The sequence below is a fragment of the Balaenoptera musculus genome, chromosome X (assembly GCF_009873245.2).
Source record: "Balaenoptera musculus isolate JJ_BM4_2016_0621 chromosome X, mBalMus1.pri.v3, whole genome shotgun sequence".
Taxonomy (NCBI): Eukaryota; Metazoa; Chordata; class Mammalia; order Artiodactyla; family Balaenopteridae; genus Balaenoptera; species Balaenoptera musculus.
The window spans coordinates 8,201,422-8,228,266 of NC_045806.1; the positions used below are offsets into that span (position 1 = coordinate 8,201,422).

The 26,845-nt window shown below is 45.8% G+C and overlaps 2 protein-coding genes across 15 annotated transcripts in view; one reads left to right on the top strand and one right to left on the bottom strand.

Annotated features, from left to right (window-relative positions):
- The first annotated feature begins 3,658 nt into the window (after positions 1–3,658).
- On the top strand, positions 3,659–13,436 carry LOC118889111 (cytochrome c-type heme lyase). Of its 3 annotated transcripts, none has more exons than XM_036840760.1 (7): positions 3,659–3,810; positions 4,387–4,530; positions 7,154–7,305; positions 8,182–8,330; positions 9,053–9,172; positions 11,223–11,309; positions 11,925–13,436. In XM_036840760.1, exons 2-7 carry the CDS (start codon positions 4,419–4,421, stop codon positions 12,121–12,123), a joined length of 819 nt encoding a protein of 272 aa, XP_036696655.1. In that variant the 5' UTR covers positions 3,659–3,810; positions 4,387–4,418; the 3' UTR covers positions 12,124–13,436. The 3 variants fall into 3 exon arrangements, with proteins under 3 accessions (XP_036696655.1, XP_036696657.1, XP_036696656.1); XM_036840762.1 differs by having other exon boundaries at positions 3,679–3,810; positions 4,453–4,530; XM_036840761.1 differs by lacking the exon at positions 3,659–3,810 and adding an exon at positions 5,830–5,860 and having other exon boundaries at positions 4,405–4,530.
- An 11,055-nt stretch (positions 13,437–24,491) lies between these two features.
- The window catches only part of ARHGAP6 (Rho GTPase activating protein 6), a 264,909-nt gene continuing 262,555 nt past the window's right edge, over positions 24,492–26,845 (bottom strand). For all 12 annotated transcript variants that reach the window (XM_036840648.1, XM_036840649.1, XM_036840651.1 and 9 more), the window contains one exon: positions 24,492–26,501. In XM_036840648.1, coding sequence (XP_036696543.1) covers positions 25,801–26,501 — 701 coding nt within the window. In that variant the 3' untranslated portion in view covers positions 24,492–25,800. The remainder of the gene's footprint in view (positions 26,502–26,845) is intronic.

A 26,845-nucleotide genomic window follows, 5' to 3' on the forward strand; every position in this document is an offset into this window, starting at 1 on the left:
TGTGGGAGACACAGGGAACTGTGGGAAAAACCCAGAATTGTGGGGGGGAGGCAATTGGGGAAGAAATGGGGGAATTGTAAAAGAGGTCAGAATATTATCAGAGAACAGGGAATTGTGAGAGAGAATGGAGAATTGTGGAAGAGATGGGGAATTATAGGAGAAATGGAATTATGGGAAAGAAAGGAGAATTGTGAGAGCTCTGAGAACAAAAGCAACACTGTAAATGTAAGTAAATGCAGGTTTGGAAAGGAGACTCATTTTACCAGGACCAGTCATAAATTCTGTTTGTAACTCTAAAAGAGATTCAATTTTTCCTCTCTGCTAAACCCTGGGTCTGACAGCAGCAGCTCATATCACATTACCATGGATTGGCAAACCCATATACACTGCCTTGTATATGTGCATGAACACATACTCACACACGCACATACTCACACACATATACACACACACAAATGCACACATGCATATACACACGTACATAAAAATAAATACACACGTCTTGGAAATTTCATACATGAGCAGAAATAAACCCAATAAAATGGATGGGAAATTTTTTAAATACCCTAAAAAATAAAACAAAATGAAATACTGATAGAAAATGAGAGAAACTTAGACTGCCAGTCTAGGAATCCGACATATGAGTAATAGAAGTTACTTAAAAGAAAGAATGAAGAAAGAGGAGGGGAGCAAGTTATTAAGAAAATTAATAATATAATATCCCTAACATGAAGGATGTGAGTATCCGGAATGAATGGTCCCTTCAGGTGCCAAGCCAGTGAAAGCAAAGAGGTCTATATCAAGGCACATCTTTTCAGGCCACTGGAAGAAAGAGAAGATGTTAAAAATATTGAGGAAGAAAAAAAAGAAATGACATCTGATTTCTCGACACCAACAGTGGGAATTAGAAGACAATGAAGCCATCACTTAACAATTCTGAAAGAAATGTCTCTAAACCTAGAATTATATATCCAAGCTAGCAGTCAAGTGGGAGGGTAAAACACAGACATTTTTTGATTTTCCAGACCTCAAAAACTGATGTGCTCCCAAAACAGTGCAAAGAAGAATACACGGTATCCAAGAACCAGAGATCCAGCACAGGACAGGAAAAGGTTGACAGCAAGTCCCAGGAAGACAATGGGCAGAAGTCATTCCCAAACAGTCTAGAACTGGGCAGTGGCAGAGGTGAGGTGTTTATTCAAGAGTGAGGACCCAAGGGAAAAAAAAAAACAAAAAAGGAAACATATAGAGTAGGTGATATATTTGAATGCATTGAGAGGAGATTTACAATGCTGACGGGTAATCATTTAAAACTAGACAAAGGGGAAAAACAAGGCAAGTATTAAATTCTAGTGGAAAAGTCGTACAAGAAAAAATTTCATCATTGGTCATTACGAATATTTTTAGAGTCATAATAACATAAATACTAAACCGTGATTTATACAAAATTGTTTATAACTATTGGCAAAGGGAAGTGTTTGTGTGTGCATGTTTGTGTTAGCCTGTTACCTGGAATGTGGAGGGACAAACAAGAAGGAACAATTCAGAGAGTGGAAATTGGGGTCGAAGGTGTCCTGCCAGTCTTCTCACCCACCTACTGCTCTTCCTGTAACACCTGGCATTAGCAGCTCCTTCTCTATAAAGCATTCTTGTTACTTACATTTTCCTTTCCACTCACTTCCTACACATCATCGTCACAATAGTCACTTCTTCCCTTTTGGCCAGGAACAGTCTGCACATACATATATTGAGATGTAAATATTGTTACTTGTTTGCATGCCTGTCTCTTCAATTACCAAAGGTTTTTGCCCTTTTGGTGCCATGTGACCCTCTGGAATCTGGTGAAGTCTGTATCTTCTCAGGATAATATTTTTACATGCATAAAATAAAATACAAGAAATTACAAAAGAAACCAATTACAATCGCTCCTCAGTATCCGAGGGGGCCTGGCTCCAGAACCCACCACGGATCCCCAAATCCAAAGAAGCTCAAGTCCCATAGGCAACCCTCCATATCCGCGGTTCAACCAATCCCAGATGGTGTAGTAAATACTGTAGTATTTACTGGGGGGGGAAAAAAAACCCAACCCTGCATATAAGTGGACATGTGCAGTTCAAGCCCGTGTTGTTCAAGGGTCTACTGTATGTTGAAATATAGTTATCAACATATTTTTAAAAACAGATTAGGCTAGGTTCCCCAGGAAATATACACCAATGTAATATAGGTTTTTTTAAATGCCGTCTTGATCCAGTTTTGAGTCTCTGGCTAGAGGCTGGTCAGTTCCCCGACTTCAGCATCTAAGCTCACACCCCCCTCCAATCACCTCCCTTTCTGGGATCTCATACTCGGGGCCACTATCCACCTGCCCTAATCACCCCAGGGCCAGGTACCAAACAACTGGGGACAGCCCCTATGCTCCAGAGCCTGCTGAAATTACTCAAATTCGCCAATTCTAAACCTGCTTGCCCTGCTTTGCCCATTCCTTCTTCTGGAAACCATAATAAAGGCTCATGCCCACAGTCCCCCTCTCTCCCCCTGCCTCGTGATCAACCCCAGCGCCTCCACGTGTGGCGCCCCACAGATCCATCTCTTGGGATCTGTGAGTAAAATAAACTACCTTTTTAATGGCAGTCGTTTCCCAATCTGTCGGCCTCACCAAACCTAAATAACAATTACACTTATTAAAAAGGCTGAGACTCCACAAGATTTGTGCATACAGATGTTCTCATGAACAGCTTCGAGAGAGTGATAGACAGGGCAAGGGGAGAAATCGAACTGTGATGCAGTCACAGTGGAAGCCTCAGCTGACCCTAGGAGCAGCTCTGAAGCTGGGATGGCCCTTCTGAGTTGTCCCGCTTGAGGCTAGGGGCCTGGGCTTAGGTACCCTTGCAGAGACGACTCAGAGGCTGCAGCGTGTCCCCAGAGAGGGGATGTGATTTTGCTTAAAGCAGTTCTCTTAGGCAGAGGGCGATTCCTGGAAAGAGACTTCACAGTTCCACTACGGTGACACAGAAAGACATATGCTTCTTATTAACACTTTAAAAAACAAGATAAACTTACTTTAATTTCAAAGTCGTGATGAATAGTATTTTGAGACAGAAATAACAATCATATGTGACATTATTTCTCTGTGAGTGCTATCAGTGCCACATATAGCTAACACAACTAGGATTTGTTGCCTGCCTTCCTGATGGAAAATAAAATGCTAAATTTCTGTTACAGGCAAGTGAAAATACAGACCTTCAAATCCACACACCCAGTTAAGAAGACCTGGGGAGCCGGGACCTTGTTTTGTTCATTTTTAGATCTCCAGAGTCGGCCACAGTTCTGCACACCTACTGACGTTTCTTGAGTCATTACTATAATTAAAACTGACGGGATACAATTAAAAAGGTAGAAATTTTAAAACGAACTCTTCCAAAGCAACGCCTCCGCAGCCTAAAGCAGCTACACTAGAGAGCCTCACTCTACGGCGACTCTCTGGCCCAGCCGAAGCTTCTCTCTGCCCGCTCTGGCCAGGAGGGGCGGGGCCAGGGAGGGACCCTCACACTTATAGGCCGAGGAGGGAGGGGGCGGGGCCTGCTCCTCCGTGATTGACGGAAGCCCTTCCCTTTCAGCCCGCGTGCCCGCCTTCCACGCGCCCGGAACTTCCGCCTTCGGAAGAGGAAGTAGCGGCGCGCTAGAGAGCTAGCGGTGACCCGGGCAACCAGCGGTGATCGAGCGAGGGGAAGGTGGTGCCGGCGGGTCGCTGCCACTGCGCGCCGGAGTTGGCGGTTAGAGGCGGGGCCGGCAGCCCGGGACCGGAGTCAGGTGCGGAGGGGCGGGCTGGCTGAGGCCGTGGGGGTCTGAGATCCTGGGACTCGACGGTAGCACGCGCGGGGACCGTGCGAGGAAGACTCTGGCCACGCCTTGCCCTCTACTGTCCTTTCCTTCCTTCCTCTAATCTTTTTTTCTACGCCATACCCTTCCCAGACCCCCAGACCCTCGCTGAGCTCCAGGGCCGGGGGTCTAATCTGGACTCAGTGGGCTTCCTTTCTCCCATCGGATCACCACCTAGAACCCCCTTCCCCCCAACCCCGGGCCTACACCCCCTCGCTGTGACATGACTTCTCAGGGACCTCCTCACCTCACCGCCGAAATCCGCACACCCTTAGAAACGTGTCCCCAAAGGTGGTGTAGATTTCACACTAGTATTTCCCAAAGTGGGTGACATGTTAAAGCTGTCCCTCGAAGTGGAGGGCGAAGTGGCGTCCCTGCCCAGCACATTTCCATAAGGATGACAAGGAGGAGAAACAAGGGTTGGCCAGATTAAGAATACTAAGGGAGTAGTTGGAGCCCAGGCATCAGCATTAATCTATCTCTTTGCTCTGGCACCTGTGAATTTAGAATTGCTTGGATTCAACACTGCGATTCCAACCATGGGTTTGTCTGTATCTACCCCTGCTGTTGCAGTGCAGACCTCAAATGCTTCAGATCATCAGACAGCAGCCCCGCCTTCGGGATGCCCAATGCATGAAGGGAAGATGAAAGGTAATCTACCATTTGTCTAGGACATAAAAACAAAAGAGAATTCTCAAAAGAATCCTCAGGAGGCAGTATAGCATTGCTAGTGAGGCCCCTAGGCCTGGGAGGGAGGCGACCTGGGTTCACTCCTTAGGTTGTTACTTACAAGTATGTGACTGTAGACAAGTTACTTCTCTAAGTCTCCACCCATCATCTGTAAGCTGAGGATATAATAATGATATCTCACAGGGTTAGTGTGACGATGGAGATAGTGCATGAGAGTGGAGGGATTCTTCCAGACATCAGCCCCCACCCCCAAAGTTTGCCGTTGTCTACTTCAGCGGTTCTCCCCCCGTCACCCCGCAGGACACCTGGCAATGCCTGGAGGCATTTTTGCTTGTCATAACTGAGAGGAGAGGGTGCATCTAATGAGTAGAAGCCAGGAGTTCTGCTAAACATCCTACAATGCAGAGTGCAACCCTTAAAACAGAGGCCCCAAATGTCAAAGAGTGCCCAGGCTGAGAAACCTTGGTCTAGATCTCGCTGTCTTTCTTTACCAAGACAGCTTTACTCCTCCATCCGTTGGAGTACTCTCTGTGTAAAACTAAGGCATTGCCGGGACTTCCCTGGCGGTCCAGTGGTTAAGAGTTCGCCTTCCAATGCAGGGGGTGCGGGTTCGATCCCTGGTCGGGGAGCTAAGATCCCACATGCCTCACGGCCAAAAAAACCAAAACATAAAACAGAAGCAATATTGTAACAAATTCAATAAAGACTTTAAAAATGGTCCACATCAAAAAAAAAGTCTTAAAAAAAAAAGTTATTGCATGATGGACTTGCTGTTCATTTTTTAAGTGCAAAGGGGAGAATGGAAATGCTTTCATTTTTAATCGGTCCACCTTCCGCTTTAGATTGTCCATGTAAAAGTATGGCCTGAATTCACCTGACGTGTGACTTCTTGTTTCAAGACCTGAGGGCAGGAAGCAGTGTTGCGTGCTTACTGAGTGCTGACACTCCCTTGTGTTGTAGCTGTTCATTCCCTCCGTCAGTCAGCAAGGATTTGCTCCCTGCCCACTCTGTGCCAGGCACTGATGGTTTTTGTGTGTTTGTTTTTGCACCGAGAGAACATCAGTGTCTGAAACAGACAAAAATCCTTTGCCTAGTGGAGTTTACATTCTCATCCTCATAATCCTGCATGGTAGGTTTTCCCCCTGTTTTATAGTTAAGGAAACTTACAAGTCACACAGCTAGTAAATGGCAAAGCCAGCGAAAATTCTGGGACCTTGGATAAGGACCAGTCCGATGCTCTTCCGGGGTTTCTTCATACAGGAAAGAATGGAGGCAGACTTGGACGAAACAGGTGTGTGCCTGCTCTGAGCATCCCCAGGAAATCACAGAGCCCTGTGTACGGTTTGATTTCATTTCCTGTGTATCCAGGAGAGCCGTCAGCTGAATTTGCATTAGGAAAGAATGTGGGTATCTGTAGGAGATCTAAGGGGCTAGTGGTTATATAATACGAAAAATGTAAACAGGATTTTCTCTCCAACACCCAGCTGGGATCAGTCACCCAGAGAAGACTGGCACTTGGAATGGTGCTGAGGGGAGAAGATATAACAAGTCTCCGTCTACCACTCAGTAGACAGCTGTACAGGGTCCTAGGGAATGAGGGTCTGGGAGGAGAAGCAGAGGAAAGGAAGTGAAAGGAAACTTATCTTTTTTCGTGTAGGGCACCCAGCATTCAGTGTATTCCTGGTGCTAACTGCTGCTGCTTAAGATAAGGGTTCCTTTACACAAGCGCTGTCTTCCTGGACCGTAGCTCTCCCAATGCCTGCCCCCCACCTCCTGAGTCTACACTGCCTTCTGGGTCCGCACACTCGCTTCCATCAGCACCCAGGATCCTTGGGCACTCACTACCCTGCCCGCTGCTGTTCTTGCAGGTGCAGACCTTTCCTCTTAAGTGGCATCTGGATCCTACGTGGATTGTGGAACGTTTTCTTTAATGTGTGCCCTTGCTTGATAACGGGGGAATAGAACCTCGGCCAAGTGGTAATTTTCTGGGCCCTGTTTTAGTCCTGGAGCAAAGCACAAGCAGAGTGGCATTCTGACTTTTCTCCAGTAGCCTTTTTGAAGGCTCCTCTGCTCATTTTTTATCTCCTGTCCCCAGTCCCTGAGAGAAGGCATCAGTAATGAAAGCCTGGCCTCCTGTGTCCTGGTTGGGGTTGGATCTTGTCTGGAATTTGGGAACAGAAAGTCAGGGAGACCCAGTCACATGTGGCCCCGGCCCCACGGAGGTTCCTCTGTAGCAGCTCACAGCAGCTACCTTCCACCCCTTACTAAAACCCTGGTGTGGGCAGTAGCTTCTCTTGCAAATGCTGAGGCTTTGGGGTTTATTTTTACTAGGGGAATGACACAGTAAGCCAATGGGTACCCGTTTCTCTTTCAAGGGGAAAGTAAATTTATCGAACCTTTTGCTGGTCTTTAGGATGTTAGAATGTTGACTGGCTTAACTCTTGGCAGCTGTGAACAGTAGAAACCTGCCTTTGCCTGTGCTGGTGGGTCACTGGTCAGACATTCAGCTCTTCAGGGCCCAGGATGAGAGAGGCAGATGTCCTGCCTTTGTGGTGGCACTGTTTTTACCCTTCATCTATTTCAGGCCGTGAAGTGAGTGCCGAGCCATCCGACCCAACCTGTGGGAGCAAAACGAACTCTGTGCCTGCGCACCAAGAACGCGCGTACGAGTACGTGCAGTGTCCTGTCACCGGCGCGATGGCTGAGAATAAGGAGAACCTAGATCCTTCTAACCTGGTAATCCGCGCCCGGCCCCTCTTCCTAAAGTTTTTATGCAGAGATGCTTTTACAGACTCCAAGACAAACTGGTAGGGTTGATTCTTCTGTCCTTTTAAAACAAAGAAGTCTGATATTCCATCCACAGTGAAAATCTAGAGTGTGTCACTAAGTGTAGTTTCAGAGAGCACCTGAGAAAGCAAAGGGCCATCCCGAAGCCCCAGAGTGGGCTGAACGGGAATAAGCCAGGCCAGAGGACATTGCCTTTCGGGATAGAGTTGTTAGGAGGGCAGGAAATTCAATTAGGAGCACAGCTAGAATTCGGAGAGGTGTTTGAGGTCTGGGGAAACCTCGTAGGCACGCTGCAAGATTGGGGCGCCTCTTAAGGCACACCTGGGTGCCAGCCTGCACGGCAGTGACTAGGGTGGTGCAGTGTCACGTGGCAGCCAGCAATGGAATGCCATCGAGAAAGCAGTGGTATTCTGCTGTCTGTCTGTCTATAAATACACACACACACACACATATACACACACACACACACACACACACATATACACACACACACACACACACACACACATACACATAGCCCCACCTTCTCTTTTCCAGGAATTTGTAGCAGTGCCTGCCCATCATGGTATTAGTTTTTACTTTTTAATCCTTGAGGAGAAGGAGACCAAATTTTTAACTACAGCGTGCATTTACCATTTATGAGAACTCAAAACAACAAGGAAAAACAGCCAAATGACCTGAGAGGTCTGAAACTTTGATGTCGCTGGTTTAATAGGGAACCTGTGCTGTGTTTGTGATGCCTTGCTTTCTAGGAAGCAGTTAATTATATTGTTTCAACTTTATATCTCTGACCTTTTTTTTAAAAAACCCACTTATTTTATTTAGATGCCACCACCTAATCAGACGCCGGCCCCCGATCAGCCGTTTGCACTATCTACCGTGAGACAGGAGTCGTCTATTCCGAGGGCAGATTCAGATAAAAAGTGGGTTTATCCTTCCGAACAGATGTTCTGGAATGCGATGTTAAGGAAAGGGTGAGTGAGTGAGCACATTACTGAGGGTATAAATTTGCTCGTGAATCTAAAACCTCTTTCACATTTAATTCTTAGATGAATTAAATGTGAAAGAGGTTTTTAATCCCCCAGACGTACAGTAAATGTTTATGACAATCAACTGATTTTTCGGACTCATCAGAATATAAGTGCAAGGCCAATGTATTAGGATTCTCCAGAGAAACAGAACAGGATGTGTATGTCTTTCTATACGTATAGAGAGATTTGTGATAAGGAATTGACTCACAGTTATGAAGCCTGAGAAGTCCCACAATCTGCTCGGCAGGGTGGAGACACAGGAGAGCCGACGCTTCAGTTCAAGTCCTAAGGCAGGAAAAAAACCGATGTCCCTGTTGGAAAGCAGGCAGGCAGAAGGAATTCCCTTTTACTGGCAGAGGCTCAGCCTTTTTGTTCTGCTTCAGCCTTCAGCTATTAGATCTGGGCACTCTCTGCCCATTTAAATGTTAATCTCATCATAAAATTAACCCATCATAGCCAGTAATAGTTTAAAAAAAAAAAGGTAACACTACTATATAAAATACTTGGGAAAGGTAGGGAATCGTGATGCTAATTGAAAAAGTGTCACCTTAAAAATAGATGGATCCTTGATATTTGGGTAAATCTGATTTTTGGTGACTCAATGAAATGAGTACACGGCACTCTCAGTAATATTTGTCAAGTTTTACCAAAATGTTCTTTCCTAGGTGGACATGGAAGGATGAGGATATTAGTCAGAAAGACATGTATAATATCATTAAAATTCACAACCAGAACAACGAGCAGGCCTGGAAGGAAATTTTGAAGTGGGAAGCCCTTCACGCTGCGTAAGTATGTTTGAAGTCTTAAAAAAACATCCTTCCAGCATCTTCCTAGTGTCATCGCCACTTTCTGTGAAAAGAAATATAGAAGCATTTTATTCAAACAATGTGCTATTCTAATAAAACATTTTAGGTAGTAGGCCTGTTCCAGTGACTTGTGTGACAGACCACCCCGCTCAGCCATGTGAAATGGGAGCTATTTAATTATGCCCGTGGGTGTGGTGAGTCCCAAGTACAGAAAGGACAGAGCAGGGGTGGCTCGTCTCTGCTCCCTGATGCATGGGGTCTCAGCCACCAAGACTCCGTGGTCAGGGGTGGCTTGACAGCCGGGGGCTGGAATCCTCTGGCAAGTGATGCCAGCTGTCGGCCAGGACGCTTGCCCGTGGCCTCTAAATGTGGCTGCTTTGGCTTCTTCACACCATGGTGGCTGGGTTCCCAGAGCCAGAGTTCCAGAAAGCGGCAGATTCAAGGGGAGGGGCCGTAGACCCCAGCTGTCAACAGGAGGAGCGTGACAGTCCACTGCACGCGGAGCATGGGGGCTGGGAGATTCTAAAATGCTCTCCGCCCAAAGGGAGCTGGGAAAAACAGCTTTGTTTGTTCACTCAGCAGCGTTTATTGAACCCCCACTAGGAGCAAACATCAAGCGGCATCTTTGCACGTGGTCCTCTTTCTCAGGGAGACTCTAGCCAAATGCAGTTGCGCGTTAGTGGCGCTGGGCCATCAGCCTGTTCAGAGCCGCGGTCCTCATGCTTTAGCTGCATCAGATCACCTGAGGGTTTGTTAAAATACCGAGCGCTGGGCCTCACCCCTAGGGTTTGTGATTCAGTCAGTCTGGGGTGAGGCCCAAACTTAGCATTTCCAGAATGATGCCGGTTTGAGGGCTCCCCCTGGAGAAGCGGGGGGCGGGGGGTGGAGTCTCCACGGAGCCAGATTTTACCATGGTCGGTGGCTAATATTTTTAATTCACGGCAAAATGCGAGTGATTAATTTCTTGGGTAAAATCCACTTAATGATTTTTAAGATGCTCTGTTTGTTTTTTCATACTTGGACTCTGGAGTTCATTAGCCACTCCCTGGGTGTCACTTGGCCGGGCGCGGGGCCTGGGCCAGGTGGGTGAGCCACGCTGCAAGCACATTTCCCCTCCCAGTTCCCCGGGACGGGCAGGCGCCATCCTCCTGGCTGGCTCGTGACGGGGGCTACGAACGTCTGCGGCGACTTGTGCTGAAAGTGTGCTGTTGTTAAAGCCGAGAAGGGAAGGAGCTTGGCTAGTCCTCGCCTGGGGGCCCGTCACACTCGGGGTGCTTTTCTCCCTCCCAGTTCATTAGAGAGACCCGTCCAGGCCGAAGCCTGTCTCAACAATGACGGCAGCTGCCAAGACAGGTGGCCTCCGGGAGTTCCCACTCCCCCCGCAGGGGACACTGCTGTGTGCCTCGTGCTAGGCCGACCGTGAGCCCCCCAGTGCCAGGGCGCGGGCCGGCGGGCACCTAGGACGTCCAAGCCCGGGGTCTGCCCAGAGAGTGAGTGGATTGTCTAGGCAGGACCTTGCCCTCCGTCAGCTTGTATGCAGTTACTTAAAGAGATGGTCCAACACTGATTACATTAGTTCCTAGGGAATCAGCCAGCGTTTTTCTTTCTTCATGAAGGCTGTTTATTGGTTTCAAATGAGAAGAGTATAGGATTTTCGTATATTCGTCTGAAAAAACCCCAGCTGCTCTTTGTGAAAGCGAAGCGTGATGCCCGATGCCTCACACTTTTCCTCCTGAGAGTATATCCCCACCCCGTGTGGAAAGGCCCTGTTCCCTCACTCCTGCCAAGAGCAGTGCAGATGTATGGAGGGAAAGGGGGGGAGTGAAACATACTTGATCCAGAAGTAAAGCACAGAATTTTTAACGAATTGGGGTATTTCTTTGAATTTTTTCGAAGTTACCTTTCTCTGTAAATGTGATATTATGTAAAATGCCTACAGAAAAATGTGTATTATTGAGAAACTGCCACACCCTGTTTTTCAAGGGAAAGAAAATATTTTAATAGACTTTTCTTCCTTGGGGATTTCTAGGGAGTGTCCTTGTGGTCCATCACTGATCCGGTTTGGAGGGAAAGCGAAAGAGTATTCACCAAGGGCAAGAATTCGTTCCTGGATGGGGTGAGTGTCAGTGCAGAAATGTTCTTTTCTGTTCCTCAGGTCAGGGTCTGCTTTCTCTTGGCACCAAAGCCAGGCAGTGGAAGAACTGCGGTGCCAACTTCCAAGACGTCATCAGCGCTCAGCTGTAGACCTGTGCTCCCCCAAGGCGGCCACTGGCGAGCAGATTGCCTAGGGTGCCGCGGGCTGCTTCCTGTCTGATCCTTACAGGATTGAAGCTAGTCATCTTCTGCGTTCTCGCATCTGTCCCCTCTCTCCTCCCACGCTCCATCTCTGTCCGCCAGAGCCGTCAGCGCTCCTGTTGTAGTCGGATTCGCAGCTCACACCCGCATTTCTGCAGGACCTCAGCTGACCTCCCAGGCCTGGGCGTCTTTCCCACCACTGACCTTATTCCCTTGTAGCAGATAAGCTGTCCTCTGATCGGGGCTCCTCCAGCTCTCCAGCCCCACCTGCCTTCAGCGCTGTGGACTGTTCTGACCTCCAAGTCTCACCTCCCATTAGACGTGGGCTCCGAGAGCAGGCCTCCCCATGCGCGGCCTCACCGCCTTGCTCATCGCCTAAACCCGAGCTGAACGCCCCACCAGCGTTTTAACCCCCGCCGGCATGTTTTCATTCCAGGTACGAGCTGCCTTTTGACAGGCACGACTGGATCGTCAACCGTTGTGGGACAGAAGTCAGATACGTCATTGACTACTACGATGGTGGCGAGGTCAACCAGGACTACCAGTTCACCATCTTGGATGTCCGGCCGGCTTTGGATTCGCTCTCGGCCGTGTGGGACCGGATGAAGGTCTCCTGGTGGCGCTGGACTTCCTAACCACTGCTTTGTCAGAGATGGGAATATATAAACTGGGTTTTTTTCTGAGCAATACATTAAACTGCTTTCCCCAAACTGAATTGCACTCCTGATATAATGGGAATGTCAAGGGGGTCATCACACCTTACATGTCACTTAGCAAAGGGTACTCTGCACATGCTCTTCTGAGTTCCGTTTCCACCTTGCAGTTGATAGTGCATCATTTTAAGTTTTCTTCCCGTTTAGAGAAGTGGGAAGCACTCCCTTAGTTTTTCCTTTAACTGTAGTATTGCCTGTGTATTTAATCTAGAAAAGTCTGAACAACCTCCGAGAAAGACCTTTGCTTAAAATATGAAGAGAGCTGCTTTTTTGCTCCCTGTTCTCTCTTAAATACTGACACGTAGATCTGAAAGCCCATGGAATGCTCAGGAGCTTTGACCTGGTCCAGTGTTTCAATTACAAGTGTTCTGTTACGCCTTTGAAAAAGTTACCAACATTTCTAAAGTCCCTGCAATATAGTCGTGACCCCTGAAGGAAATGCAGTCACACACTGGAAATGCACTCAGCCAAACTGAAGTGTGTCTTGGCTCTACACATTTTTGCTTATGTGAATTTTTCACACTGGACCTTGATCTAGAATAATTTCAGCTCCCCCATGACTTGATGATGCACGTGCATTGGAGTATGTATGTGTTTTCACTTTTTAAATATTTTTGTTTTAATTCCCATTGTTCTGATATGTAACTCTGCTCCCCGCAAGCAGACCTCACTGTACTGGCATTTGACAACTTAATCCCACCCTTGAGTCCTATTCCTTCCCCTGCCTGAAGGCTTTCTCTGCTCGGCCTCATCTGAACCAGGAAGGTCTGGCTGAAGTCGCAGTGCTAGGGACAGTCCCACTCTAAAACACGGTTCTATTTTTTCCATTGTTAGAATTCACAAGGAGAATATTTTCCCAGGTGTAGAATGGCTGCATCGACTCACGGTCTCCGTTCACATTTGTTTTTTAAGGGAGCTCTAAGTTTGCCATTGAAATTCTTTATACCAGTAATCCATACACTGGTTGTTCAGCTTATAGCAGCATGTTACAGATGACTGTTGGGTGTTGTTTTTTGGGGGTTTTTTTAAGTGTTAATAATATTAACTCATTTGTCCTGAATACTGTAGTGTTAAATCAGTAGATGGACTTAGCAGTCTGGAGTGATTCATTTGGTATGAATTTCATTTGTTGTGTCTGTTTTGTGTGGAGTTTTAAAAATCCAACAACCCTAAACTCTTCTACGTTTCAAAATACTTGTGTGTTTTCAAAGAAAATAAAGCTGATAGTTAACAGGTTTTGAAAATCTTTTAAGAGTAACTTTACACTTATTCCATCAGACAGATGAAATATTTCTAATCTGAGGAAAATAATTACTGTTGGCATGTGTTTTGGTCCTAAGTGTCATTGAGTAAGTATAGGTTAAGGCATTATTATGAGAAACCACGTGTTGTAACTGGAAACTGAAAATTGAGCCGCAGGCAGGGAATCACCCCTTTGTAGGATTCTAGTATTTCTTGAGAAAAACCACCTCTAAAGTAAACTGTCAGGTGAACCCGATGACAAGATCACGTTTGTACACCCTTCCTCCACTCCGAGAGAAGACTAGAACCCTGGATATAAGAGCTGCTTGGTGTCCAAATTATACTTGATTGTATCCAGGGATCAATACTTCTCTGCTCTGATAGGAGATTTCATTTATAACTTGAAATCAGTTTGGATATTCTCCAGGGTTTTAAACTAAGTCTTCAGTCGTAGACTCTTCAGAATCAGAACAAACTACTGCATCTAAGGCTAAGGATTAGCAAACGAGGTGAGGGTTTAAACTGGGACTGCAGATTAAAATGCAGCAGTATGCCTAGTGGATAAAGAAAACGTGAGGGAGAGAGAGGAAGATGACTATTACTCAGCCATAATAAGGAATAAAATCTTGCCATTTGCAATAGCATGGCAGGACCTTGAGAGCGTTATGACACGTGGAATAAGTCAGACCCAGAAAGACAAATACCATATGATGTCCCTTATATGCGGAATCCAAAACAGCCACAAGCACCCAAAAACCAGAGCTTGTAGATAGGACGTTGACATCGACGTTGGTGCTTGCCGAGTGTGGGGCAAATCTCCAGTTATAAAGCAAATAAGTACAAAGTACAGCGTGGTGACTACAGTTAATAAAACCGTAGTGCATATTTGAAAGTTGCTAAGATAGTAGATGTTAAAGTCACCACAAGAAAGGAAAAGAAAATTTCTAAGGTGACAGGTGTTAACGCCTTCTTGTGGCGATCATTTTACAACATATACAAATATCGAACCATCATGTTGTACGCCTGAAATTACACGGCATTATACGGCAATTATACCACAATTTTAGAAAAAGAAAAAAAGAATGAGTGTCCTGGAGGCAGACGGCTGGCTTAGAGCCACGACTCAGCCCTTCACTCATCTCAGTATCTCTGGGCCTCAGCTTTCTTGGCCATAAAAAGAATTAATAGAACTGACTGTTTTTGTTCGTTCACATGGCTATTACAAATACCATCAACTGGGTGGCTTATAAACAACAGAAATTCATTTCTCACCGTTCTGGAGGCTGGAAGGTCCAAGATCAAGGCACTGGCAGATTCGGTGTCTGGTAAGGAGGGCCGGCTTCCTGGTTCAGAGATGGCGTCTTCATGTTTTGTTCACGTGATGGAAGGGCGAGAGAGCTCGCTGAGGTCTCTTTTATAGGTACTAATCCCATTCCTGAGGGCTCCTCCCTCATGACCTAATCACCTCCCAAACCACCTGAAAGCACTTAGAGCCTGCAGCAGGCTTAATGAACGTCAGCCATTGCCTCATCATCACCAAGGGGGAAAGGGCATGGATAGGAAGAAAAGAAGTACTGAGAAACGATACCCACCCTCTGACTTCTCCCAAGAAGAATCTGTCTAGAGGGGGGACAGCAGAGCCTCCTCCTGATTTTCGTTAACTGCAAGGATTATCAGGTGCTTGCTCTAAGCGAGCTCATGTTATTTAAAATCGCTAAAGGGAAAAGACAGGTAGCAGTCTTTGACCTTTTAAAGAATATAAACACAACAGGGTGACATTTGGTTTACTTAATATGCCAGATCCACTCGGCAAAAATAAAGATTATAATTAGGTCCTTGTGCTTCCTAATTTGAAATGTAGCTCATTGTGTCCTCAGGATCACAAAGGTATCCCCTCCATGGAAACCTGATATGTATCCAGATTCAAAATGGATATTACAACGTTATGTTTACTGCAAGTAAAATGTACCAAAAATCATTTCAAAAGCAACGTATTCCTCCTTACTTAAGGTAAAATTTTCAAAATTACATAATTTCTTAGATATATAGTATATTAAAGCAACACATCTCAGTTATCCACCCACCCCTCCCCCCAATAACAGAAATGACACATTTTATTGCTGCAATGGAGGGGAAGCCATAGTACCTTAAATAAAATTCTCTGCCGTTTGTATATGTGGAAAACATCTAACTTCATGCTTCTGTACTCTACTCTCTTGCTTTGAAGAGAAAGCTGACAGCACTTTCTGCCAGGTTTTTAACACACATCACATGGCAAGCATTCCACTGTTTTTGTGAAATCATAGCAGGTACTGGAAATTAAAGTTTCTAAGACAAGTTTCTTCTTGGGGAGCCTATATCTATTTGGGGGATGAGGCTTACATTTATAATTACCTTTTACTTAATGCTTTAACATATACATTGTCACACGTGACAGGGGCTGCAGAAACTATTCATGTTGAGTGGTATAACCTAGGAATTGTGAGAAGAGAGACGATTTCACAGTAACAGTGGAGTGGAGTCCTGATGGATGATTAAAGGTTATTATTTTGGAGCTCTGTGCAGAATCATCTTTTATACACATTGCTATTCCTTCTACATTTAGGATAAGTTAATGTGGTGAGTTCCTGTGGCTCTTCAGTGGCTGGGTATGGAATATTATCAGGATGCTTTTGGCTGCAAGGAAGAGAATCCCCACTGGGACTCACCACCATAAGTGCAAGATTGGGCATGTGCCTGGTCGATTGCATCTCTCCAGATGACTTCCTTCCAACCTCAGTTTCAACCTCATCTCAATTGGCTGATTTCTTTCATCATCATCAGATGGCTCCTAGTTGCTGTCTGAGCTTTCCGATCCTTATTTATGGCCAGTGGATATGAGGCGGGGTGGGAGGGGGAAGCCTCCCACAACCAATGGAAGATAAGTTTTCTCTTTAATCGATTTGGGCCAGTTTGGCATTAGGCCTGTGTCCTCACACCCCTCACCTTTTACATTCCCAGGAGAGTGCCTTGTGCTTAGATTAACCCAGACGAATCATTTGGAGAAAACTGCAGTGCCCACTAGAGAATTATATCACTAATTAATTTAAAAATCCCATCCTTGGCTGTCATTTCATTCAAGTATTTTTTCCTTCACTCTCTTAGGTTGGCATTTCAAATCTGGAGATGGTGGCTAGTGGAAAGGAAGAAGACAGGATTGGGGATTTTCATTTCTAGACTGATTCTCTGCATTGGGGGGGATTTGAACAATCACTTTAGGTCTATAAGCCTCACTTTCCATACATTCTCTTGAAGGTTCCTTTCTGACCAGAATTCTAGGTTTTATGTGGCCTATTTCTCTCACGTTCGATGGACTGGGTTATGCCATGTTTTATGCTGAAAAGTTTTAAGCTCAGGGAAAAGAATGTGGTTTGAAAACCTACTTCAAACTAGTTTTTACATAAAGTACATCAATGGATGCACTCTTTTTTTTTAACATCTTTATTGGAGTATAATTGCTTTACAATGGTGTGTTAGTTTCTGCTGTATAACAAAGTGAATCAGCTATACATATACATATATCCCCATGTCCCCTCCCTCTTGCGTCTCCCTCCTTCCCACCCTCCGTATCCCACCCCTCTAGGTGGTCACAAAGCACCGAGCTGATCTCCCTGAGTGGATGCACTCTTAAAAGACTACATTTCAGATAATTCCTGGTTAACCAGTGCTTTCCTTTTCCTCTATAAAACGTGCTGGCTTAGAAACAACCCAAAAGTCCATCAGCTGATGACTGGACAAACAAATTGTCGTCCATCCATACAATGGAATCTTATTCAGCCATAAAAAGGAATGAAACACTGATATATGCTACAATGTGGATGAATCTTGAAAACATTATGCTAAGCAATACAAAGGGCCAAATATGGTATGATTCCATTTATAGAAATGTCTAGAATAGGTAAATCTATAGAGGCAGAAAGTAGATTAGTGGTTGCCACAGCTGGGGTGAGAGAGGAACGGGAAGTGACTACTAATGGGTGTAGGGTTTTCTTTCAGGGGTGATGAGAATGTTCTAAAATTGATGGTTGCAAAACTGTGTGACTAGATTGGAGACCACTGAATTGTACACTTTAAATGTGTGAAGTGTCTGGTATATACTCATAGCTCAATAAATCTACTTGAAAAAAAGGAAAAAAATGTGCCGGCTGATCCCTACAGCTAACAGATCCCCCTCTGCTCCTATTAACCGAGTAGTCAGTCTACCAAGAGTCAGTAACTTAATTATTTTAATTGAGCAAAACAAAAGACGATGCATAAACCAAGTCTGTACATACTAAGGAGTGATTAAGAAGGGTTTAAAGGAGAATCACTAAAAATACTGCCATGAAACTGGAAAGCATTGGGGAAATACTGTAAACATCCAGAAAAATTCTTTGCTCACTGCTTCGCGGTGGTTTCTTCACTTTGCTGCAAAGAAACTGGAAGTGGGATGTTAGACGATGGCTGCGGATGAGCTAAGAAGGGGGAGTGGGCTGCTGGCCCTCCTGCACCCAGAGAAAGAAACAGCCTCGGCTCCACGTTGGAAGCTTAGCAAATGGTGTCCGTTTATGTGCTTTCGGTTAAAACGTAAGGCAAACTCATTTTATGATTTCCTGTTTCATCTGACTTAAAAAAATATGATTCGACGCTGTTCTGACAAAGTATTGCATTAGGGCAGCGTTTTGGATCTTGCTGCCTTTCCCCACTCCACCTCTCCCCATTCCGTGGTTTCCCCAGCTAGACGCTCTTCAAAATTCTGTGTAGATCAGAATCCCCTGGAGAGCTTGTTAAAAGGCAGATTGCTGGGCCCTCCCGCCAGGGGTCCTGATTCAGTAGGTGCCGAGAGAATTGGCATTCCGAGAGCGCGCCCGGGAGATGCTGGTGCTGATCCCAGGGCCAGGGTGCGAGCTTCGCGTTCCTCCTGCATCCTTCAAATCCTCTGCACTTCCACACGCTCCATCTTTGCGATGCATTGACAACTACCACGTATTTACACAGCCGTGGGTCAAAGTTCCAAGTAGGAAACGTGAAAGCAAATGTTATATGCAAACGCCACTTGTCCAATGTTGCTTATTCCCAAGTCGTCCTTGAAGTCCTCCCGCCCCCCTCAGTTCTAAATGTTGCAGAATTCCACCTTTGTCTTGTTTTAATAACGAAAACCTTTCCTTTGAAAGTTCATCTCACATCGCTTTGGTAGGTGATGATGGGGGCGGGGGAAGGTGACAGTGGGGTGAAGACAATGCCCACTCATCGGGGACACAGAAAACCCCTCTGATACTGGGTACTTCTTCTATGTGAATCGTGGTCTCAAAAGGCAGACCCTTTCCTGGTGGCCGCTCCCCTGAGCTGCAGAGGTGTCCTGGGTTGTCTCTGCTCCTTGAGCTTTGTTCACCATATTCGCATGCAAGGGCGTAACAAAGTGCCACAAACAGAGTGGTTTAAACACCAGAAATGTATTCCCTCCCAGTTCTGGAAGCTACAAGTAAGATCAAAATGTTGACAGAGCTGTGCCCCCTTCGAAGGTGCTAGAAGGTCTGTTCTGGGCCTCTCTCCCAGGTTCTGGCAGTTCTTGGCTTGTGGTAGCAGAACTCCAGTCTTCACAAGGCGTTCTCCCTGGGTATGTGTCTGTCTCTGCGTCCAAACTTCCCCCTTTTTATTAAGGCAACAGTCATACTAGATTAGGGTCCACCCTAATGACCTCATCTTAAGTTGATTGTCTGCAAAGACCCTCTTTCCAAATAAGGTCACTCCCAGGTACTGGGGGTTAGGACTTCAACATCTTTTTGGTGGGGGACACAATTCAACCCATAACATTCGTGTTTGCAGAATGGCTGTGAACAACCTCACTGGGGCCAGGCCAGCTTGCCCCTCTGGCGTCTGAGCTCTGTCACTGCTGAATTGCTTCTTTGTTTGCACACTTTGCTCGGCAGTGACATTGCAAACCAGCACTGCCTTGGTCCCTAGCAAGTCTTTGCCCTTCTGCCAAGCTCAGCTGTGCTCACGGCTACAATGGCATCCGCCCCTCCAGATGGGATAAGCGGCTGATGGAGGCCAGAGGGGAGAGCAAGGCAACCAGCTCACCTCCTGCGAAGCAACAGGAAGGAAAACCAACCAGGCGACTCATCTGCCCTCAGGTTCCCCTCATGACTGAGTTTCCCAAGCAGATTCTGGACCCAGATCCTTGGTCTTTGACCAAGTAAAGTGATTTTACTTTAAGAGGACTCTGAGTTGCCATGTTTCTTCCCTGCATGAATAAGCGTGTTTCTAATTCCTTCTCTAACTCATTTTGCCCTTGTGGAGAAGACCACTCAGAATCCCAGACTTGGCATAAAGATGGTTTTAAGCTGAAGACATTTGAGATTCAACAGATGCAGAAAAAAGCCTTCCTGAGCTTCCCTTATCTGACTAAAAGCAACTTCTGGGAAATGAAGCTACCATAAATCCCCTCTCTGGGGGAGTTTTATGGTCCTGATGGAGACAGAAAGACTGATCATACCTGTATAGACAACCATTATCAAAAACTTTCTTATCTCCCGTCTGCTCTCCTAAAAACCCGTTTGTTTTTCTTAAATAAACCTATTTGTTTTTCCCTTAGAAGCTGTTTCTCCCCACTCCTTTTTCCCTGCTAGGTTAGGTCTATAAACCTTTAACTATTTAAGGAGCCAGATAATTCTTCTGTTGGTTCCTGTATGCATATGAAATAAACCCTTTTCTCCTGTTAAAGTGCCTTTTGTTTAACTGGTGATTAAACACCTACACCCTCTAAGCAAACGTGGGCATCTTGTTTGTAAGGAAACAAGAAACAGCTTTGCTCCCCCTAGTGGACAACGGAAGGTTCGGTCCAAACAGCGGGTCCGCACACTTGGATGGCCCGCCCCCAAGTCCTGGTTCTGCTACCTTCCAGCTATGCGACCTTGGGCAACCCATTTGATGTCACTCTGAGTCTTCTGTGCCCCCTGGAAAATGAGGATAGTCATGGTTCCCGTCTACCGCTTGTGGGGGATGAAATGAGTTAATACGAGTGAAACAGACCAGAGCAGGTGTCGTTAATGTTAGCTCATCGTACCTGCATTTCGCAGCAGAGGGCCCCAATTTCTTTTTTCTGAAGTGATCTCACATGGGACACCAATTATACTGCCAGTTGTTGAATACGTGTTGTATAGCTGCCGCAACCCTAGGTATTTTCTCACTTAACCCTCAGAACAATCCTGGGAGTTGGGTGTTATTATGCTTCGACTACTCTGAGAAAATGGAGAATTAGCCAGTTAAAGTAACTGGTACCCAGCTAATGAATGATAAAGCCGGTAGTCAAGCTGTGTTCTCTCTGACCCTGAAGCCCACACTTTGAAACGTCACTGTTTCTTCAGTCATTAAATACTTATTGAGCACCAACCAGGAACCATGGAAATACACATCTGCTTCTCACGTTTACTCTTAAAGTTTAAATCTTAGGAGTGAAAAGGTGATGCATCACAGGCCACTCGCCCGCCCTCTTTGTCCCCTACGGTACAGAGCCGCAGCGATATGTCTTTGTGGGGCAAAGCTGGTTAGGAGACAGTGTCTCTGTGCTTGCCATCAGCTTCTCCCCAGACTGTCTCCTCCTTTCTTGAAAAACCTTTTTATCTGGAAAATAAGGTCCTACCTTTGTACTTGCCAGAAGGTGGACGGCGTTGTACTTTTTCTCCACTGCGTGGTAAACTGCTCGATCGTATTCATACGCATACGTTCAGCCAACATTTACCAAACACCAACTCTATGTCCGGTCTCTGCCCAGTCCTGGGGACATAGTCCCCGGCGTCAGGGACAGAGTGGGAATGACCTACAGACAAAAATGTACGGCCGTACCCATAATGCACAGCGATGCTTGTTAACATGGTCACCTGCGCCAAATGCCAGAATAAGCGGCGATTCAGCGTGTTTCCGGGAGGGGAGGAGTCAAGCTAATTTTACAAGAAAATTAGCATTTGGCTGAATAGGAAGAACAAGGAAGAGCATTCGAGGCCCTTGGGACAGAGGCAGGAAAGCGTGTCCTGTCCGTGGGAATGGGGAGTTTTCTGCACGTGGCCAGAGTATGGGGAGAGATGAGATGCAGACGTTAGATCGAGACCAGATTGTGAAGCGTTTTGACGTCATCATGAAGGATGTGGACCTTGTCCCCTAGGCCAGAGGGAAGAGCTGGCCCCGATGTCGTTTAAGCAGGGACGCGCCTACGACAAAATGAGTCAACAAGCCTGGGATCCCGGGGAGGCTGCAGGCGAGACTCCCTGGACGGAGAGGTGGGTAGGGGCTGGAGACCACGTGGCTCCACGTGGAAGTCGAGGCTGCAGTTGGTCGTTCAGGGCTGTTGAGGCACCGTGGGGCATTCGGTGTAGATGTCAAGCAGGCTGTTGGGGACCTAGTGGCTAGCAAGGCTGCAGATCAGGGTGGCCACACTTAGCAAATAGATGCTCCGTTCAACTGGAACGTCAGATAAACAGCAAATCCTTTTGTAATATTTGTGTGTCCCATGCAGTATCTGGGACAACGACTCTTTTAAAAGTGTAAGTATATCCCAAATGGTACCTGAGATATACTAAATTAAGATTAGTCATTTATCTGACACTCCAGTTGAACTGGGCTTCCTGTATCTTATCTGGCGACCCCACCTGAGAGGTACCAAGGTGGCGCGCTCTGGATCCTGGCCCCTTTCCCTACCATGCCAGGATGTGGAGCTTTTATTACTAAACCTGGGATGGCCCAAGCAGACTGGGATGAGTCTGAGTTGCTCACTCAAGGCTGAACAGATGTTGGTCAAATTGAATTGAGAGAATTTTCTGACCCTTCTGAAACCTCTGGGGGCCTTCGGTTGGGGCTGGTGCTGTGTGCACCGTGAGGAACCGCAGACCACGCCAGGCCAGGGGTCCACACCCCAGAGACCACTGTCTGCAGCTCCACATCTTCACGACGTCATCCGCTGCCTTGACTGTGCCAATGAATTCCAACCTTTATTGGAATTTTCCTGTGGTTTGGATTTTTTTCTCCAGAAGAATATTTGCTACTGATTTAGTCCTGTTTTAAAATTCTGTCCAGTCGAAATGTTGTCCTGTTTTCATCTCTGTGTGACTCTTCCTCAGTCATTTCCTTTCTTCTCAGTTCACTTGAGTCCACCTCCTGCAGTTTGCTTATCAGAGCGACATACACCACAGGCCTGGACTGGGTCCTGACATCTCCTTAGATTTAATCCCAATGCTGTTTCTCTGTCAAGCAGATGTGTATTAAAATGTGCATAAGAAAAGAAGCAAGCTGGGCTTATTTAGAAATTTCTTCAATTTGCACACACTCCATTGGTAGAAGAGATTTTTTTTTCTATAAAAACCCACAACAAACGTATGTTAATAGCTTCTTAGATCAAGACAGATTCCTGTTCGGCCATTTCTGCCATCATTCTGCCCCATTGCCAGAGACACAAAAACGGTGATTGAGTATTCAAAGATGCAGAGACATCTGTGGCACGTTGGAGCTTTTTTCTTGATTGTAGGATCTCTTTGCTCCCAGGAATGAGTGACTTCAACAGCCTGTTAAATGGTTTTGTCCAAATTGAAAGAGTTTGCTTTTTTTTTTTTCTTGTCAGGTATTATAACATTTACAAAGTGTTAGAAATAACTCCAACTTCGACTCAGGTCTTTGGGGCTTGTGTGTGTGTTTTAAAACAGCTTATTTTCAGGCATAGAAAACAAACATATGGACACCAAGGGGGGAAAGGGGGGGTGGGGTGAATTGGGAGATTGGGATTGACATATATACATATATACACTATTGATACTATGTATAAACTATGTATAAAATAGATAACTAAGGAGAACCTACTGTACAGCTCAGGGAATTCTACTCAATGCTCTGTGGTGACCTAAATGGGAAGGAAATCCAAAAAAAGAGGGGATATACGTATATGTATAGCTGATTCACTTTGCTGTACGGTAGAAACTAACAACATTGTAATATACTCCAATAAAAATTAATTTAAAGAAACAGCTTATTTTCAATGTGATAAAGGCATCTGAGAAACAAGCTTTCACTCACTAAGCCAAAGATAGGGCCACTGGGCTTAAACCATCTAAAGAGAAAGGGAGAGTGAATATTGTTCATTACATGTACGTACTTGGGCATAAACAGGCACAGCACACACACACACACCACAATTTAATTGTATAAAAAAAATTCTGAGCCATGTTTTCTGGACTATTTTAGATCTGACTATTAATAGATAGACATACTTCACCTTTTGTGACACAGACGTCAACCTCAGGGCCATTTGATCTGGCAGTTTAAAAAATAGGACTATTAGGGCAAGAACCTGGTGGGGGGGGGGTCCCATATATCAGGCAGTTGAGTCCAGAAAGGAGACAGAGAACTGGCCAGACTGGTGTCAAATTCAAAGCCAAGAAAACACAGAGTCAGCGGGAGGAGGAAGAGAAGGGGTGGCACAGGAAAGCAACCTGTGGTCCACAGGCAGACAGCGTTTGCTCTGGGTCTTGTTGGCAACTTTGGGCTGTGTGTGGGCAGCCAGGAGGAACCAGAGGCCGGCAGGCGAATCCCTCCCGAGTCCCTGCCAGTGGCAGAAGTGCTGGACCCAATGACAGAGCTTGAAGATATCCTCATCATTCCCCCGAAAAGAGGCATCAGATAGCATTTTTAGACTTCATTATTTCAGCCCTGAAGCAAAAGGAGCATCTAAGGCCTATAGTGTAGATGTAATTTACAAGGATTGTGTTGGGCAACACCTGTCCAGCGGGTGGGAAACCTGAGTTCCCATCCTGGAGCAAACCACTTCCTCATCGACAACTGAGTTTCAAATGAGTGACAATCAGCCTTCACTTGCTTCAGTGTTACCGGGTTACGTCCCCAAGCCACCTGATATTTTTTACTAGCTCTTTAGCTGTGTATGTATAGTACTGCCATTATTTATTACACTTGGACTTGGGGATAGGGAAGTGTATGTTTGGAATGGGGTGCGAGTTCATTCACTAGATTTAATGCCAGGGAACGAAGGCTTTGCTTAACTTTTTATTCATTATGGCACAAATAAGAACTTTAGGAAACACCACTGAAAATGTCATTGCCAATATGAAAATTAAGAGTAGCATGTTTTATAAAAAAAAAAACACCTCTTTTTCTATAATACACATTCCCTTATGAAGTGAAAAAAAAATTTCATAAAATACTGAAGCGAATTGCCACCTGCTGGTCAAAAATTGTTTTGCAGTTGAAAAACTTCAAATTTACTACTGAACTATGGTAGGAACATTTTACACTACACATAAAATTACCAAAGAAAACATTTCCTCAGCCTTTGGCACAATGTAAATACAGGGCTTAATTTTTTTCCAAATATGAGTTACTTTACAAAGCACTGCGTATAATTTGGTTAATACTGATTATGGGGCAAAAGGAAAAACCATGTTCTGTAATTTGAATACTCTCTTTTGATCCTTAAACACTTTATAGTTGGATTCCAGTTTGCAGTTTTGAAAAATACATAAAAATCGTACATTATAAATATATATTATATATGGTCTATATAAAATTGAATTTGACCTAAAATGGGAAGGACAACTTCTTAATTATTCTTTCTTTGTCAGGCACGGCCTTTCTCTCTGAATTCTTTCTAAACAGATTCTAAAAATATATTCCATAATGTACCAAATTTAATATTTTCCTTAAAACATATTCAATATGAAAAAGCTTTCAGTGACTATATTTTTTTGTATCTCACTACTATAGAAAAATATGGCTTCTCATATTCTGTTTTATTTTGTTTGTTAGTGTTTTCCTTAGGCATCGAAGGAAGGGCTGTCCCCAGTTAAAAAGCTATGGCCAAAGCACAGAAACCCGCTTGTGCGTATTCTAGAACACTCTATAGAATCTCATTACTTAGAATAAGTGATTAAAAAATGTGTTCCTTCTGTTTTCTGTGAATATAACATATAGGATTATCATACATAATCTGTTACAGAATATACAAGAGTCAAAACTGAAGACACATAAATACAATTAAGCTATACCGAAGCGAGAGTTTTATCTTATACAGAGCCAATGTGAATAGCTTTTAGATTGGATACTAGCATCCATTTCTGTTTTTGTTTTTTCTGAAGGCTGGCTATGCAATAGAATCTTATCATAAATGGCCAGGGTCCTAGTGCTCTATATCTTTAAGTGAACTGACTTTTCTCGTGTTATTTTTTTTTTTAAGTGTAAAAGAAGAAAAACAAGTAAGTGCCCAATTGTCCAACACCCACTTTTTCCCCTACTGAGTGGAAGAAGGCTGTTTGGGACGTGAGGGCGGAGCGTGGAGGACTCATCTCATACCAGCGTTTCCGGGAGGGCATCGGGGTTGTCGGTGGATAAGAGCTCCCAGATCTGCCACCGCTCCCTCTGCCAGTCGAGCCAGTTGGGTTCCCCCAAGGTCTTACTGTTCTGATCGCTGGCGGGACCGGGGTAGGCGCTGCTCGCTTTCTGCTGGGCGGCCTGATGCTCTCGCTCGGCTCTCTGGCTTCCCTCTTCCAAAGCTGTTCCGGAGCCTCCTTCTGGCCTCTGGGGCCTCCACAGCGGCGGCTCCGCGGGCTGGTGGGCCGATGCTAGGGCCTGCTTCCCTGGACCAGGATACGGAGGAGGAGGCCTCTTGTCACCGTGCCTGGCACCCTCTGCAGGTCTCTGGTGCAGAGGCTTGGCTCTCCTCTGCGGCCAGGCCACCTCCGGCTCGCACTCGGCGAGGTCTTCGGCGCTGCTCAGCGTCCAGCACGGCTCCGGCCTTGGCCTTGGCGCGCGCCTCCCGCCCCCGCCGCCCTGCATGGGGGGCGTGCCGCAGACGCGGGCCACGGGGGCGTGCGCCCTGCACTCGGCGGTGGCGCTCGCGGTCTGAGTCCTGCCAGTGACCTGCGCACTGCCGTCCAGTTCCATGGGGCTCCCCTGCCACCGGGGCCAGTTTGGGGACAGGTTCCCTTGAGAAAGAGAACACGGCCCCGGTCGGAGGGAGCTGCTTTCAAAAATGTCTCCGTAGGAACCTGGGAGCCGGAGAGAAGGACGAGAAATGGAATTGGTTTGTAGAACCCCTGTCGGGATGCCCTGTTATTTCTTTCCTACTGCCAATTTCAAAAACCAAAAAAAGTGCGGGCACGCTTAGTTGTTGTTGCCTAAAGTAAAAGACTTCCTAGTAAGGGACGTGAGCAGTGCTTTCTGATTACTGGCACAATTCGTGAAGCAGCTCCAAAGACAGATGCCTGGACTCCGACAGGTTAGCTGTCAAATGCAACCAGATAGTCCTTGGCCCTAATTTATGTTTTAGGAAAGCCCCCTTCTGCGTGGTTAGGAAAACTTTTCTGGACCTAGAAGGTGAAAGGAACATTCC

Excerpts from the sequence above, each read along its gene's own strand:
- LOC118889111 (XM_036840760.1), top strand. The coding sequence starts at position 4,419 with ATGGGTTTGTCTGTATCTACCCCTGCTGTTGCAGTGCAGACCTCAAAT. Across the intron at positions 7,306-8,181 it reads ACCTAGATCCTTCTAACCTG|ATGCCACCACCTAATCAGAC; the intron begins GTAATCCGCGCC and ends TATTTTATTTAG. Across the intron at positions 11,310-11,924 it reads AGAATTCGTTCCTGGATGGG|GTACGAGCTGCCTTTTGACA; the intron begins GTGAGTGTCAGT and ends TTTTCATTCCAG.